General features: G+C 43.4%; 1 protein-coding gene across 2 annotated transcripts in view; it reads right to left on the bottom strand.

The window, feature by feature from the left end:
• Window positions 1-15,000, bottom strand: part of LOC128700683 (nephrin-like) — a 234,266-nt gene that overhangs the window by 34,250 nt on the left and 185,016 nt on the right. For both annotated transcript variants that reach the window (XM_053793987.2, XM_070097121.1), the window contains 3 exons: window positions 8,342-8,464; window positions 4,072-4,437; window positions 2,707-2,858 (listed from right to left, as the gene is read on the bottom strand). In XM_053793987.2, coding sequence (XP_053649962.2) covers window positions 2,707-2,858; window positions 4,072-4,437; window positions 8,342-8,464 — 641 coding nt within the window. The remainder of the gene's footprint in view (window positions 1-2,706; window positions 2,859-4,071; window positions 4,438-8,341; window positions 8,465-15,000) is intronic.

Raw genomic sequence — 15,000 nt, 5'->3', positions numbered from 1 at the left:
TATAGCTCGGTGTTGGGTGGAGGCTGTGGGTATGGATTGTAGTGTGTGTTGGGATGGTGTGATAGGTTGTATGGTTCTGAGAGTAGTTGTGTGTGTGCTTGCCCTTGCTGTTCTGTCCTGCTCTGACTGACCTCTGCTGATTCCCTCCTTGTCTCTTTTCCTAGCTCCTTTCGATTTTTGTCCTCTCCCTCAGCTGCTGTCGGTCTGATTTTGTTCTGTCTCTGTCTAGGAACACCCTCTTGTACTCTTCCGAGTCTTTCAATCGTGGTTTCTCTTGGAGGATCCTGTTCCGCACTGTTTCCGTCCTGAGAATCAGCTTGATTGGTGTGTGTGTGTGTGTGTGTGTGTGTGTGTGTGTGTGTGTGTGTGTGTGTGTGTGTGTGTGTGTGTGTGTGTGTGTGTTGTATGTGTGTGTGTGTGTGTGTGTGTGTGTGTGTGTGTGTGTGTGTGTGTGTGTGTATGTGTGTGTGTGTGTGTGTGTGTGTGTGTGTGTGTGTCTGTGTGTGTGTGTGTCTGTTTGTGTGTGTCTGTGTGTGTGTGTGTGTGTGTGTGTGTGTCTGTGTGTGTCTGTGTCTGTGTGCTCATCTATTAGTGGTTGCAGGGGTCTAGTAATGAGAGCATCTGACTACTAGCCCCTTTGACTACTAGCCCCTCTAACTTCTAGCCCCTCTCACTACTAGCCCCTCTCACTAGCCCCTCTCACTCGCTCCTCTCACTAGCCCCTCTCACTAGCTCCTCTCACTAGCTCCTCTCACTAGCCCCTCTCACTAGCCCCTCTCACTAGCTCCTCTCACTAGCCCCTCTCACTAGCCCCTCTCACTAGCCCCTCTCACTAGCTCCCTCTCACTAGCCCCTCTCACTACTAGCCCCTCTCACTTCTAGCCCCTCTCACTACTAGCCTCTCTCACTACTAGTCCCTCTCACTACTAGCCCCTCTCACTACTAGCCCCTCTCACTACTAGCCCCTCTCACTACTAGCCCCTCTCACTACTAGCCCCTCTCACTACTAGCCCCTCTCACTACTAGCCCCTCTCACTACTAGCCCCTCTCACTACTAGCCCCTCTCACTACTAGCCCCTCTCATTACTATCCCCTCTCATTACTAGCCCCTCTCACTACTAGCCCCTCTCACTACTAGCCTCTCTCACTACTAGTCCCTCTCACTACTAGCTCCTCTCACTACTAGCCCCTCTCACTACTAGCCCCTCTCATTACTAGCCCCTCTCACTACTAGCCCCTCTCATTACTAGCCCTCTCACTACTAGCCCCTCTCATTACTAGCCCTCTCACTACTAGCCCCTCTCACTACTAGCCCCTCTCACTACTAGCCCCTCTCACTACTAGCCTCTCTCACTACTAGTCCCTCTCACTACTAACCCCACTCACTACTAGCCCCTCTCACTACTAGCCCCTCTCACTACTAGCCCCTCTCATTACTAGCCTCTCTCATTACTAGCCCCTCTCACTACTAGCCCATCTCACTACTAGCCCCTCTCATTACTAGCCCCTCTCACTACTAGCCCCTCTCACTACTAGCCCCTCTCACTACTAGCCCCTCTCACTACTAGCCCTCTGGCTTCACTTACTATATACCTATTTCCCGTCACATGTCAGTAAGACTTATTACCATCAAGACTCGATCTGGGACTCCCGCTTTACTTCGCAGAATTCTGCCAACAGCGCAGTAACATATATACATCAGATGCGTCTTCTTATAAGGGAATCGAAAAAAAAGATATATTTCGGATTCTAAGCCGCTTTTCACTGCTTTCTGTAAAGGTCACTCTCAACAGATTACTCTCTCTCTCTCTCTCTCTCTCTCTCTCTCTCTCTCTCTCTCTCTCTCTCTCTCTCTCTCTCTCTCTCTCTCTCTCTCTCTCTCTCTCTCTCTCTCTCTCTCTCTCTCTCTCTCTCTCTCTCTCTCTCTCTCTCTCTCTCTCTCTCTCTCTCTCTCTCTCTCTCTCTCATTTGTTTTACACAGGGTTTGACAAGGTTAAGGATCCTAGCTTTATTGACAAGCTATTTACAGGTTAAGGATTCCTAACTTTATTGGCAAGCTGAGGCTGATTACCTACATCAGCTCATTTGAAAGCATTTTTATTGTTATGAGACATACAAGTAGGGAACAGGATGAAGTTGGAGCCATCTGTGGGCCGGCATTTTCATTTGATCAACTGACTTTATCTCGTTGACATCATTATGCTGTACGAATGTGTTCCATACTCTCTTTCTCTCTCTCTCTCTCTCTCTCTCTCTCTCTCTCTCTCTCTCTCTCTCTCTCTCTCTCTCTCTCTCTCGTGCTTCACTTCGCACTAACTAGATGGAAGATCGCGGGGGATGGAGGGAGAACCATCCTCCCTCCTGGTAGTAGCCCTTGCATAAGCTCCTTCGTGGTAACTAGCACTGGTGGGATGGTCAGAGGTCAACACTCCAGCAAGGTGACCTTCTCTCCCTTAATTCGTTTTATTACTATAGCTAATTGTTTACGATTGGTTAATGGGGTTGCAATAAGACGACTGGAAACTAAGCAAGGAACGGGTGGGGTTTGAATCCATGGCGAGTGAGTCCAAAAACTCGCAGGCCAGTGCATTAACATCTGGGCCAGCTGGCTTTAATAAAATTCATCCAACTAGGTAAATTTCTATACACCGTAGGGAGGTTAACATGGGCCACCACCAATGGCTTTTTCCGTGACATATAACTTACCGTCTCTACAGCGTCTGGTATCCTGGTGTGGGAGTTGTACCAGGTGATGGTGGGCGGTGGGCGTGATCCACGGACTTCACACACAATCTGGTACTCTTTGCCGGCCTTCAGAGGGGGTTCAGGAGCTCGGATCACCACTGAGAGTGCTGGAACTGTGGGGTAGAGAGTGGGGGTGGGTCCTAGGTTGTAGTCTGGTAGTCATGGTAGGTGGTTATTCATGGTGGTAGACTATTAGTGATTAGTGGTGGCTGATGTTGGTAACGAAGGAGGTAGTGTTAGTGTGTGTGTGTTAGTGTGTGTGTGTGTGTGTGTGTGTGTATGTGTGTGTGTACATGCGTGCGCGCGCGCTTATGTACATGTTGTGAATGTGTTTTGCTGTACAGTTTCTTAGAACATTCGGATACAAACAAAACACAGCTCTCCCCTACACACAAAGCTTAAGGGGAAAGAGTCATTCCCTCTCTTCACAACATCCCCTTAGCCAAGGGGTGAAACTAAGTGACCGTACATCCCTTTACCAATCAGACGCAACAGTGCTTAGCCTGATAGGCAGTTTAACCTGATGGGCTTTAAATAGCACACAGCACACACAGCCTATTGCTTCAGTAGGCCTATGAATGTCTAGTGTCTTAATGTAATTTTAAATTGACTTTTGTTCATCACTCCAGCACGGTCTGTCCTTTACCAGGGTAAAGCAGGAATTTCCTTTTGCTCCAGCCATGGTCCAGTCATGGTCCAACCATGGTCCAGTCATGGTCCAACCATGGTCCAGCCATGGTCCAGCTATGGTCCAGCTATGGTATAATGTCTTTATTTTTGGTAATTAATTAATTTCAAATAGGTAACCTAAGATAAAAATCAATATTGTGACTGGAATAATTCACAACCCACAATTCTGTAGCTGCAACAGTTCACATCTAACCCACAATACTGTGGCTGCAACAATTTACTACTAGCTCACAATACCACTGCAAGAATCCAAAATTAGCCAGCAAATTTAAAAAGAAGCTAAACGACGTTTCAGTCCTTCATGGGCCTAATAATGGTCCTGAATGAACCGAAATGTCGTGTAGGTTACACCCAATTTGCCGGGTAGTTTAAGATCAACTCCCATCTACGTGGTCACCTTGATGCTGTAAAAATCTTGGTAGAATTCCCTACAATATGTCAGGTACAAGGGCTTGACAAAGCTCCTGGAGAGAGAAACGTTGCAGCAACAAAATGTCACATTTAGTGCCTTGATGCTGGTGAATGTCTCTTGATCCCAGGAAATTGGAGTTATACTCCTCTTTCCTCATTTCAAACCTGTTTTGTCTCCCGTTCTCCCCACGTGAAGGGCAGTAAGCAGTTCATGCTGCTACTTACGATTCATGTCGACCATTACTACGAGAGACGTAGGCAACGTCAGGTTGTTGTTCGAGGCCTCACAGGTGAGCAAGAGCTTCAGGTCGTTGCGAGTGAGTGGTCCTAGCGTTAGCGTATTGTATGGGACTATGGCAGCTGGTGGCGCCGACGGCTGGCCTGCTCCGGCGCGGGTCGGCGATGTCTGGTTGGCTAAAGATTGCTGGGTCGTCCCTGAGAGGACTCCCGAAGTGGGGCTGGTGGAGTTCGAAGTCGCTCCTGCTGATGCTATTGGGGGTGATGCCGTGGTGCTGCGTCCCTCCTGCGATTCCATATGGCTATCCAGGAGGTGCGTATCCTCAAACCATACCACTGATGGCGGAGGCACACCTGGAAGGATTAAAAGAGGAAACAACTGTCAATTTGCAGACTAAGACATGAAATGGAGAGGGAATTCTAAGAGGTTTATCACTTTCTCTCTTTCTCTCCAGAAACCTTCGTGAAACCTGGTTCTGGAACGACTGAAAACCACTAGCTTAATCTCCCAGTTGAAAATTGCTGCAGCCATGGTGTTTAGCTTTACCGGCTTCACTAACCCCCCCCCCCCCCCACACACACCCTATACCCATGGTGCAGACGGCAGTCAAAAGATCACAGAGGCACATAATAGATCCACAAACTGGACCACAAAGTTTTGATGGCTAAACAAATTACAGCGGCAATGAAGTATTCACCCATTTATATCTGGTTACAGTCCTAATGAGCTATTCATACAGCCATGAATTCAGTCATAAAAATATTACGGTGTCGCTAATATTTACGCCACCTTGTATTTAAGCAAGATGTAGTTGAATTTAAACATGTTTAAGTAGCCGAGTTATTTATAGCAGGTAAAGTCAGGGTATTTGTCCAGAATGGCTGGTAATATGCTACTGTTTATTGTTGCTTTAAATAATCGACAAAGCAGCATTACTTCTCACTAAGGATTACGAAAATATGATCTAGACGATGTTTCGGTCCTCGATATCAAGTTACAAGGCTGTGTAGCGGTCCGTGAGGGACCCAGACGTTCAGTTCTCATTCCTGATGTTTCGGTCCTTCCTGAACTATTCCCGATTTGTGGCTGACTGGTCAATTATTTGAACTTCTGAAGACCTACACTAATCTTTGTCCTCGAGTTCAAAGCTGAGATAATATTGATCAACTGCACAGTGTCTTCATTCCAGTCACAATATTCAACCTAACCTAACCTATCCTAGCCTAGTCTAACCTAACCTATCCTAGCCTAGTCTAACCTAACCTATCCTAGCCTAGTCTAACCTAACCTATCCTAGCCTAGTCTAACCTAACCTATCCTAGCCTAGTCTAACCTAGCCTATTTTAGCCTAGTCTAAGTAACCTTAACCTAACCTGTCCTAGGCCCCTGGAGTCTGGAACCTAACCTATCCTGGCCTGGTGGCCTGGCCGGTAACCTGTACCTGGCCTAGTCTAGCCTGGCTTCCCTGGCCTAATCCTAGCCCAACCTATCCTGGCTTAGTCCTTCCCAGCCTGCCCCTGGCCACAACCTGGTCCTGGCCCTAGCCTGTCCCTGGCCTGGATCCTGTATCACATACAGGCCTGGTCTAGCCTGGCCTAACCTGTCCTGGCCTGGAGTCCTGGTAACACCTGCCTGGCCTGGCTAGTCACCCCTGTCCACTATCTGGCCTAGTCTGGCCTCTAACCTCCCCTAGCCTGGCCAACCTGTCATCCTGGCCCTAGATAACTAACCTAATTGTCCTGTCTGGCCTAGTCTAACCAACCTACCCTAGCCTGGTCTAAAGTCCCCTGGCCTAGCCTAACCCCTGGTCTGTAACCTAACCTATCCTGGCCTAGTCTAACCTAGCCTATTTTAGCCTAGTCTAATCTAACCAAGTCAAATATACCCTAGCCTAGTCTAATCTAACCTAGCCCAACCTACCCTAGCCTTGTCTAACCTAACCAATCCTAGCCAAACCTAACCTATTCTCGTACAACCAAACTTAACGTAACCTAACCTAACGTAGCTTAGCCTAGTCAAACCTAACCTATCCTAGCCTTGTCTAACTTAACGGAAAATAACATAACCTAATACAGCCAAGCCTATCCTAGGCTAGCCCTAGCCCAATCTAACCTAACCAACTTTATTTATCCTAACCTAAAGCAAACAGACAATTTATTTTTGTGTTAATTGCAAGGAACGTTAAGAACCTGACGCTGGGAATCGTGACTGGATAAACCCAACGGTGTGAAATGAGGCACAGTCACCACTAAGGATCTTTCTCTCCCTCTCAGTCGCAGTAATCCAGCCGGAAAGCTGAAGCACAGCTCTTAAATAGCTTTCAAGACGCAGCCGGGCGCATTCAGGCCACTGAACTCTCAGATAACTCAGCCGGAAAGCTGAAGCACAGCTCTTGAGAGAGCCTCCAGCAAGAGTTTTGCCTCAAGTAATGACCCCGATCTTTCCACCTCTTCCTCCTGCACGATATGCATTTAACATGGGTGAATTAAGGGTCGCTTAAACTTCTCTCTTCCTCTCTCAGGGAGGAAATCTATAAACTTCTATATCTCAGGTACTTTCAGGGACTCTTAGTGTAAACTACAAACTTGCTAATCCCAGGGACCTTTTTGTTCCTACACTGTCTCTCTAAAAGGCCGCCACTTCCATTTACCGTAATGCAGTTCATTAATGCTTAACGAGAAGCAGTAAATAATATATAAAACCTAATTGCCCATCACGAATTACTTCCCCCCCCCCTCAAAAATCTTCCTCCTCAAACTTGTCGATTAAGTTAGCCTCTCATTACTTAATTAACCAAAAAAATAAACATTAACCAAGAATCGTTTAGCTTTGGTAATTACGAAGGGACGTCAAGTTTTTTACCCAGCCTAAAAAAAATACATTAGTTTACGTAGACTGAGACTACGGCTATTTTCAGTTAGTTATTATTCGTCAGGACAGTCCAGTTACGGGAGTAAATATTTCTAGGACTCTTAATTATCATAGCAAGAGTAAGTTCTCTCTCCTCTTAGATAAGAACACCTACTATATACCTACCGCACAGTTTATCTATGTTGAGTTGGGTAAAATTCGTTGGGAGACACAGCTGGAACTTTTGGTCATCTGACCGATGCCTTCCACTGGCTTACCCTCCATCCCTCTTAACAATTATTTCTCTATAGATCCTCACATTTAATGTTTATAGGAATATTTAAAGGCTAATATTTAACCTTAAGGCCCCTGAGGCTACATAGCCTAATATTTAAACATTATTAATATAATATTTTTGCCTGGAAAAATCGATTATCGTAAAAAAAATCTTTAAGGATCTATCAATATCCTAAAAAAAATTCTTTAAGGATCTGTCAATATCCTATAAAAAATCTTTAAGGATCTATCAAATATCCTTAAAAAAAATCTTTAAGGATCTATCAAATATCCTAAAAAAAATCTTTAAAGATCTATCAATATACTAAAAAAAATTCTTTAAGGATCTATCAATATCCTAAAAAAATCTTTAAGGATCTATTGATATCCTATAAAAAATCTTTAAGGATCTATCAATATCCTAAAAAAATCTTTAAGGATCTATCAAATATCCTTAAGAAAATCTTTAAGGATCTATCAATATCCTATAAAAATCTTTAAGGATCTATCAATATCCTAAAAAAATCTTTAAGGATCTATCAATATCCTAAAAAAATCTTTAAGGATCTATCAAATATCCTTAAGAAAATCTTTAAGGATCTATCAATATCCTATAAAATCTTTAAGGATCTATCAATATCCTAAAAAAAATCTTTAAGGATCTATCAATATCCTAAAAAAATCTTTAAGGATCTATCAAATATCCTTAAGAAAATCTTTAAGGATCTATCAATATCCTATAAAAATCTTTAAGGATCTATCAATATCCTAAAAAAAATTCTTTAAGGATCTATCAATATCCTATAAAAATCTTTAAGGATCTATCAATATCCTAAAAAAAATTCTTTAAGGATCTATCAATATCCTAAAAAAAATATTTAAGGATCTTTCAATATCCTAATATTTCCTCCTTTATAATCCTATCTACATAACCTAAAAGGACTAAATCCATAAGGGTCGCAGGATGGAGACTCCGCCAGCTGATACTTGATAACTGTAACACTGAACCACAATTACCTTCGTGGGTGGAAAAAGTGGCAGCTCATTTGCATACCGTAAGGGGAATTATTATTATAATCATAACTAAACGCTAAACCCGTATGGGCCGTAGGGAGAAACGGGTTGGCTTACCTCCGTGAGCAATACAAGAGAGGACTAGCATGTCGCCTTCCTGGTAAGGTCCAGCCACGCTAGTTACTGCCAGCTGTGGGCCGCCCACACCGCCCACCACCACACCTACACTCTCCGGTGGCACTGTGGGGGGAGGGAAGGTGAAGCAAGTTATTGAGTGCCGTGGGAGGAGAGTGATGGTACTGTGTGGAAGACAGCCATCATTAATGGTAGTAATTAAGTTCTAACCATATTAATTGCGTGAGGGTCATTAAGGTGCAATATCACCTGTACACTCAAGAATTTAAGAGGAAATTCTCGTTGTGTGTGCGTGTATGTGTGTGTGTGTGTGTGTGTGTATGTGTGTGTGTGTGTACTCACCTAGTTGTACTCACCTAGTTGAGGTTACGAGGGTCGAGTCCGAGCTCCTGGCCCCCGCCTCTTCACTGATCGCTACTAGGTCACTCTCCCTGAACCGTGAGCTTTATCATACCTCTGCTTAAAGCTATGTATGGATCCTGCCTCCACTACATCGCTTCCCAAACTATTCCACTTACTGACTACTCTGTGGCTGAAGAAATACTTCCTAACATCCCTGTGATTCATCTGTGTCTTCAACTTCCAACTGTGTTCCCTTGTTACTGTGTGTGTGTGTGTGTGTGTGTGTGTGTGTGTGTGTGTGTGTGTGTGTGTGTGTGTGTGTGTGTGTGTGTGTGTGTATGTGTCTGTGTGTGTGTATGCACATAATTACTTATTGCAGTTGCCTCACTGAGTTTGCTGGGGGTTGAATCATTGCTCCAGGCCACTTTGTCTATTCAGTGGTATGATGGGAATTAGTCTTGTATGAATTTACAAGCAGTTGCAAGTATTTACAGGCAATTACAAGTGACTAAAAATTACATTATTATGCTAACCCAAAAACAGAGAGGTTCCCCGTGTGTCTAGCTTGATATATATGACGTTTTACAGAGTTAGAATAAAAATTAACTGTTTACCTAACACTTCCATCACACAGGATGGGTGTCCTGTCACCCCCCATCTCACAGGATTGGTGTACTCTCACATCCCATCACACAGGATGGTTATCCTGACGCACCCCATCACACGGGATGGGTGTCCTGTCGCACCCCATCACACGGGATGGGTGTCCTGTCGCACCCCATCACACGGGATGGGTGTCCTGTCGCACCCCATCACACGGGATGGGTTTCACACATATAATAATGAAATCTGTCAGTGTGAACTGTGAGACTTCAGTAGAAGGATGATGATATCGCCAAGGACTCCACCCTCGATTTAACACACTGAGAGGTGTATATTTCTCAGTGTTTATACACTGAGAGGTATATGTTTCTCAGCGTATATACGCTGAGAGGTATATGTTTCTCAGCGTATATACGCTGAGAGGTATATGTTTCTCAGCGTATATACGCTGAGAGGTATATGTTTCTCAGCGTATATACGCTGAGAGGTATATGTTTCTCAGTGTATATACACTGACAGGTGTATGTTTCTCAGTGTATATACACTGACAGGTGTATGTTTCTCAGTGTATATACACTGAGAGGTGTATGTTTCTCAGTGTATATACACTGAGAGGTGTATGTTTCTCAGTGTATATACACTGAGAGGTGTATGTTTCTCAGTGTATATACACTGAGAAGTGTGTGTCTCTCAGTGTATATACACTGAGAGTTTACTTAAATCAGCCTATTTTAGGGATTAAATAATTGTTGACTGGTGGTGAACTGATGGCATGCAGCCTTAATCACCCCTCGCCTAGTTGATAGGCCTAAAATTCGATAATCCCACTTTGGGTTCAGCTATGGCAGCTCTGAATGCTGCCTTCCAACAGAACTGGAGTTACTATGACACACACAGTCCGTCCTCTCAAGTTTATCTGTATCCTGGAATACTTTCTATATCGTGAACATGGTTCCTCTCGGTGCAGCTTCTGCATGTCTCTCCTTCCTTTATCTTTATATCAACTCAGGATGGCCCGGTTGAGCTATGGTTCCTGGGCCTCCTCCATTCCTCCCGCCTCTCAATCTTAAGTCAGCTTGCATGATGGGTGATTAACCTGAGGGGTTTTAGTGCTCAGTGCTAAACCCGTGAGGGTGAAGGTTCGATCCTGCGTTCTCTGTTCGAGAGAGGGAAACTAGTACTCTATCAGACAGGCTTCTCTACGTGTCTTCATTCCAGTGTCTCAGACATAAACAAAGGAGGAACGATCCTCCAGTCAGGCTACAGGTGATATTTGTAGTTTCTAACACATTTCACCTGTGTGTGGGACAAGCCATCTTGAGAGATGGTGACTCCCAGGTGATAGTTACTCCAGCTCTGCTGGTTTCCTTCATTGATGCTGTTGTAGCTGATTAACCTTTAATGCAATACTTGACGACGTCCTCGGGGTTCTACTGAAGTCTCCTATTTCAGGATGGAATAAGACAAGGGAACCCATCCTGTGTCACTGAGTTTGACAGGAAAACCTATCCTGTGTGATGGAATATGACAAAGGTAACTCATTCATCCTGTGTGATAGAATATGACAAAGGTAACTCATACTGTGTGACGGAATATGACAAGGGTAATACATCAATACATCCTCTGTGATGGAATATGACAAGGGTAACACATCCTGTGTGATGGAGTATGACAGTGGAATGCACTTTCAAATCCACAGAATCGTTCACACACCCGCACTCCGCGGCCACAACACCGCCCACACACCCACAACACCGCCCACACACCCACAACACCGCCCACACACCAATAAGGCCTCCCACACACCCACAACGCCTCTCACACACCCACAACACCACCCGCACACCCACAACACCACCCACACACCCACAACGCCTCTCACACACCCACTACACCACCCACACACCCACAACGCCTCTCACACACCCACAACGCCTCCCACACACCCACAACGCCTCCCACACACCCACAGTAACTCCCTACTCCAACCTTTCCTTCACAAACCTCAAAGAGAAAGCATCTCAAGTCGAAACACCGAGAGCTTTCAGCTGCTTGCAGACCAGAATTGCAATTACCTTCCTCATTTATTTGCTTGAAGACAATTATTTGTATAATTTCATCATAACCTGTACAGTATTATATCTATAATAATAATAATAATAATAATAATAATAATAATAATAATAATAATAATAATAATTATTATTATTATTATTATTATTATTATTATTATTATTATTATTATTATTATCTCTGCTGGTAGTAACAATATCTGGTCATTACCGTCAACGTTAAGATCAATCACAATGTTAACAAGTTAACTGACTACGTTAATTTCAAATCAACATTTAATCGTATTAACGACGACTAACGAGACAACATTTTAAGTGCCGCTTGACACTGCAAAAATAAAACTATGTAACATTATTAATAATATCTATATTGCGTGCAACAAGTGCTGACAGAAGAATGTTGCGTGCAACAAGTGCTGACAGAAGAATGTTGCGTGCAACAAGTGCTGACAGAAGAATGTTGCGTGCAACAAGTGCTGACAGAAGAGTGTTGCGTGCAACAAGTGCTGACAGAAGAATGTTGCGTGCAACAAGTGCTGACAGAAGAATGTTGCGTGCAACAAGTGCTGACAGAAGAATGTTGCGTGCAACAAGTGCTGACAGAAGAATGTTGCGTGCAACAAGTGCTGACAGAAGAATGTTGCGTGCAACAAGTGCTGACAGAAGAATGTTGCGTGCAACAAGTGCTGACAGATGAATGTTGCGTGCAACAAGTGCTGACAGAAGAATGTTGCGTGCAACAAGTGCTGACAGAAGAATGTTGGTTGCAACAAGTGCTGGCAGAAGAATCTTGCATGCAACAAGTGCTGACAGAAGAATGTTGCGTGCAACAAGTGATGACAGAAGAATGTTGCGTGCAACAAGTGCTGACAGAAGAATCTTGCATGTAACAAATGCTGACAAAAGAATCTTGCATGCAACAAGTGCTGACAGAAGAATCTTGCATGCAACATGTGCTGACAGAAGAATCTTGCATGCAACAAGTGCTGACAGAGGAATCTTGGATGCAACAAATGCTGACAGAAGAATCTTGCATGCAACAAGTGATGACAGAAGAATCTTGCATGCAACAAATGCTGACAGAAGAATGTTGCATGCAACAAGTGCTGACAGAGGAATCTTGCATGCAACAAGTGCTAACAGACGAATTTTGCATGCAACAAGTGCTGACAGAAGAATCTTGCATGCAACAAGTGCTGACAGAGGAATCTTGCATGCAACAAGTGCTAACAGACGAATTTTGCATGCAACAAGTGCTAACAGAAGAATCTTGCATTCACCAAGTGCTAACAGAAGAATCTTGCATGCAACAAGTGCTAACAGAAGAATCTTGCATGCAACAAGTGCTAACAGAAGAATCTTGCACGCAACAAGTGCTGACAGAAGAATCTTGCATGCAACTACTGCTGACAGAAAAATCTTGCATGCAACAAGCGCTGACAGAAGATTCTTGTATGTAACAAGTGCTGACAGAAGAATCTTGCATGCAACAAGAGCTGACAGAAGAATCTTGCATGCAACAAGAGCTGACAGAAGAATCTTGTATGCAACAAGTGCTAAAAGAAGAATCTTGCATGCAACAAGTGCTAAAAGAAGACTCTTGCATGCAACAAGTGCTAACAGAAGAATCTTGCGTGCAACAAGTGCTAAAAGAAGAATCTTGCATGCAACAAGTGCTGACAGAAGAATCTTGCATGCAACTACTGCTGACAGAAAAATCTTGCATGCAACAAGTGCTAACAGAAGAATCTTGCATGCAACAAGTGCTGACAGAAGAATCTTGCATGCAACAAGTGCTGACAGAAGAATCTTGCATGCAACTACTGCTGACAGAAAAATCTTGCATGCAACAAGTGCTGACAGAAGAATCTTGCATGCAACAAGTGCTGACAGAAGAATCTTGCATGCAACTACTGCTGACAGAAAAATCTTGCATGCAACAAGTGCTGACAGAAGAATCTTGCATGTAACAAGCGCTGACAGAAGATTCTTGTAACAAGTGCTGACAGAAGAATCTTGCATGCAACAAGAGCTGACAGAAGAATCTTGCATGCAACAAGAGCTGACAGAAGAATCTTGCATGCAACAAGTGCTTACAGAAGAATCTTGCATGAAACAAGAGCTGACAGAAGAATCTTGCATGCAAAAAGTGCTAACAGAAGAATCTTGCATGCAACAAGTGATAACAGAAGAATATTGCATGCAACAAGTGCTAACAGAAGAATCTTGCATTCACCAAGTGCTAACAGAAGAATCTTGCATGCAACAAGTGATAACAGAAGAATCTTGCATGCAACAAGTGCTAACAGAAGAATCTTGTATGCAACAAGTGATAACAGAAGAATCTTGCATGCAACAAGTGATAACAGAAGAATCTTACATGCAACAAGTGCTAACAGAAGAATCTTGCATGCAACAAGTGGTAACAGAAGAATATTGCATGCAACAAGTGCTAACAGAAGAATCTTGCATTCACCAAGTGCTAACAGAAGAATATTGCATGCAACAAGTGGTAACAGAAGAATCTTGCATGCAACAAGTGATAACAGAAGAATCTTGCATGCAACAAGTGCTAACAGAGGAGTCTTGCATGCAACAAGTGCTAACAGAAGAATCTTACATGCAACAAGTGCTAACAGAAAAATCTTGCATGCAACAAGTGCTGACAGAAGAATCTTACATGCAACAAGTGCCAACAGAAGAATCTTGCATGCAACAAGTGCTAACAGAAGAGTCTTGCATGCAACAAGTGCTAACAGAAGAATCTTACATGCAACAAGTGCTAACAGAAAAATCTTGCATGCAACAAGTGCTGACAGAAGAATCTTGCATGCAACAAGTGCTAACAGAAAATTTTTGCATGCAACAAGTGCTGACAGAAGAATCTTGCATGCAACAAGTGCTAACAGAAAAATGTTGCATGCAACAAGTGCTAACAGAAGAATCTTACATGCAACAAGTGCTAACAGAAGAATCTTACATGCAACAAGTGATAACAGAAGAATCTTGCATGCAACAAGTGATAACAGAAGAATCTTGCATGCAACAAGTGATAACAGAAGAATCTTGCATGCAACAAGTGCTAACAGAGGAGTCTTGCATGCAACAAGTGCTAACAGAAGAATCTTACATGCAACAAGTGCTAACAGAAAAATCTTGCATGCAACAAGTGCTAACAGAAGAATCTTACATGCAACAAGTGCTAACAGAAGAATCTTGCATGCAACAAGTGCTAACAGAAGAATCTTGCATGCAACAAGTGCTAACAGAAGAATCTTGCATGCAACAAGTGCTAACAGAAGAATCTTACATGCAACAAGTGCTAACAGAAGAATCTTGCATGCAACAAGTGCTAACAGAAGAATCTTGCATTCACCAAGTGCTAACAGAAGAATCTTACATGCAACAAGTGCTAACAGAAGAATCTTGCATGCAACAAGTGCTAACAGAAGAATCTTACATGCAACAAGTGCTAACAGAAGAATCTTGCATGCAACAAGTGCTAACAGAAGAATCTTGCATGCAACAAGTGCTGACACAAGAGTGATCATGAGTGCAACAAGAGCCTGAGAGAGAAAAAAGTTGCAGAATCTTACATGCAACAAATACCAACAGACGAAAGAT

This window comes from Cherax quadricarinatus, chromosome 56 (assembly GCF_038502225.1).
Source record: "Cherax quadricarinatus isolate ZL_2023a chromosome 56, ASM3850222v1, whole genome shotgun sequence".
Taxonomy (NCBI): domain Eukaryota; kingdom Metazoa; phylum Arthropoda; class Malacostraca; order Decapoda; family Parastacidae; genus Cherax; species Cherax quadricarinatus.
The sequence above is the reverse complement of the archived record's forward strand: the minus strand, read 5'-3'. Positions and strand labels throughout refer to the sequence as shown.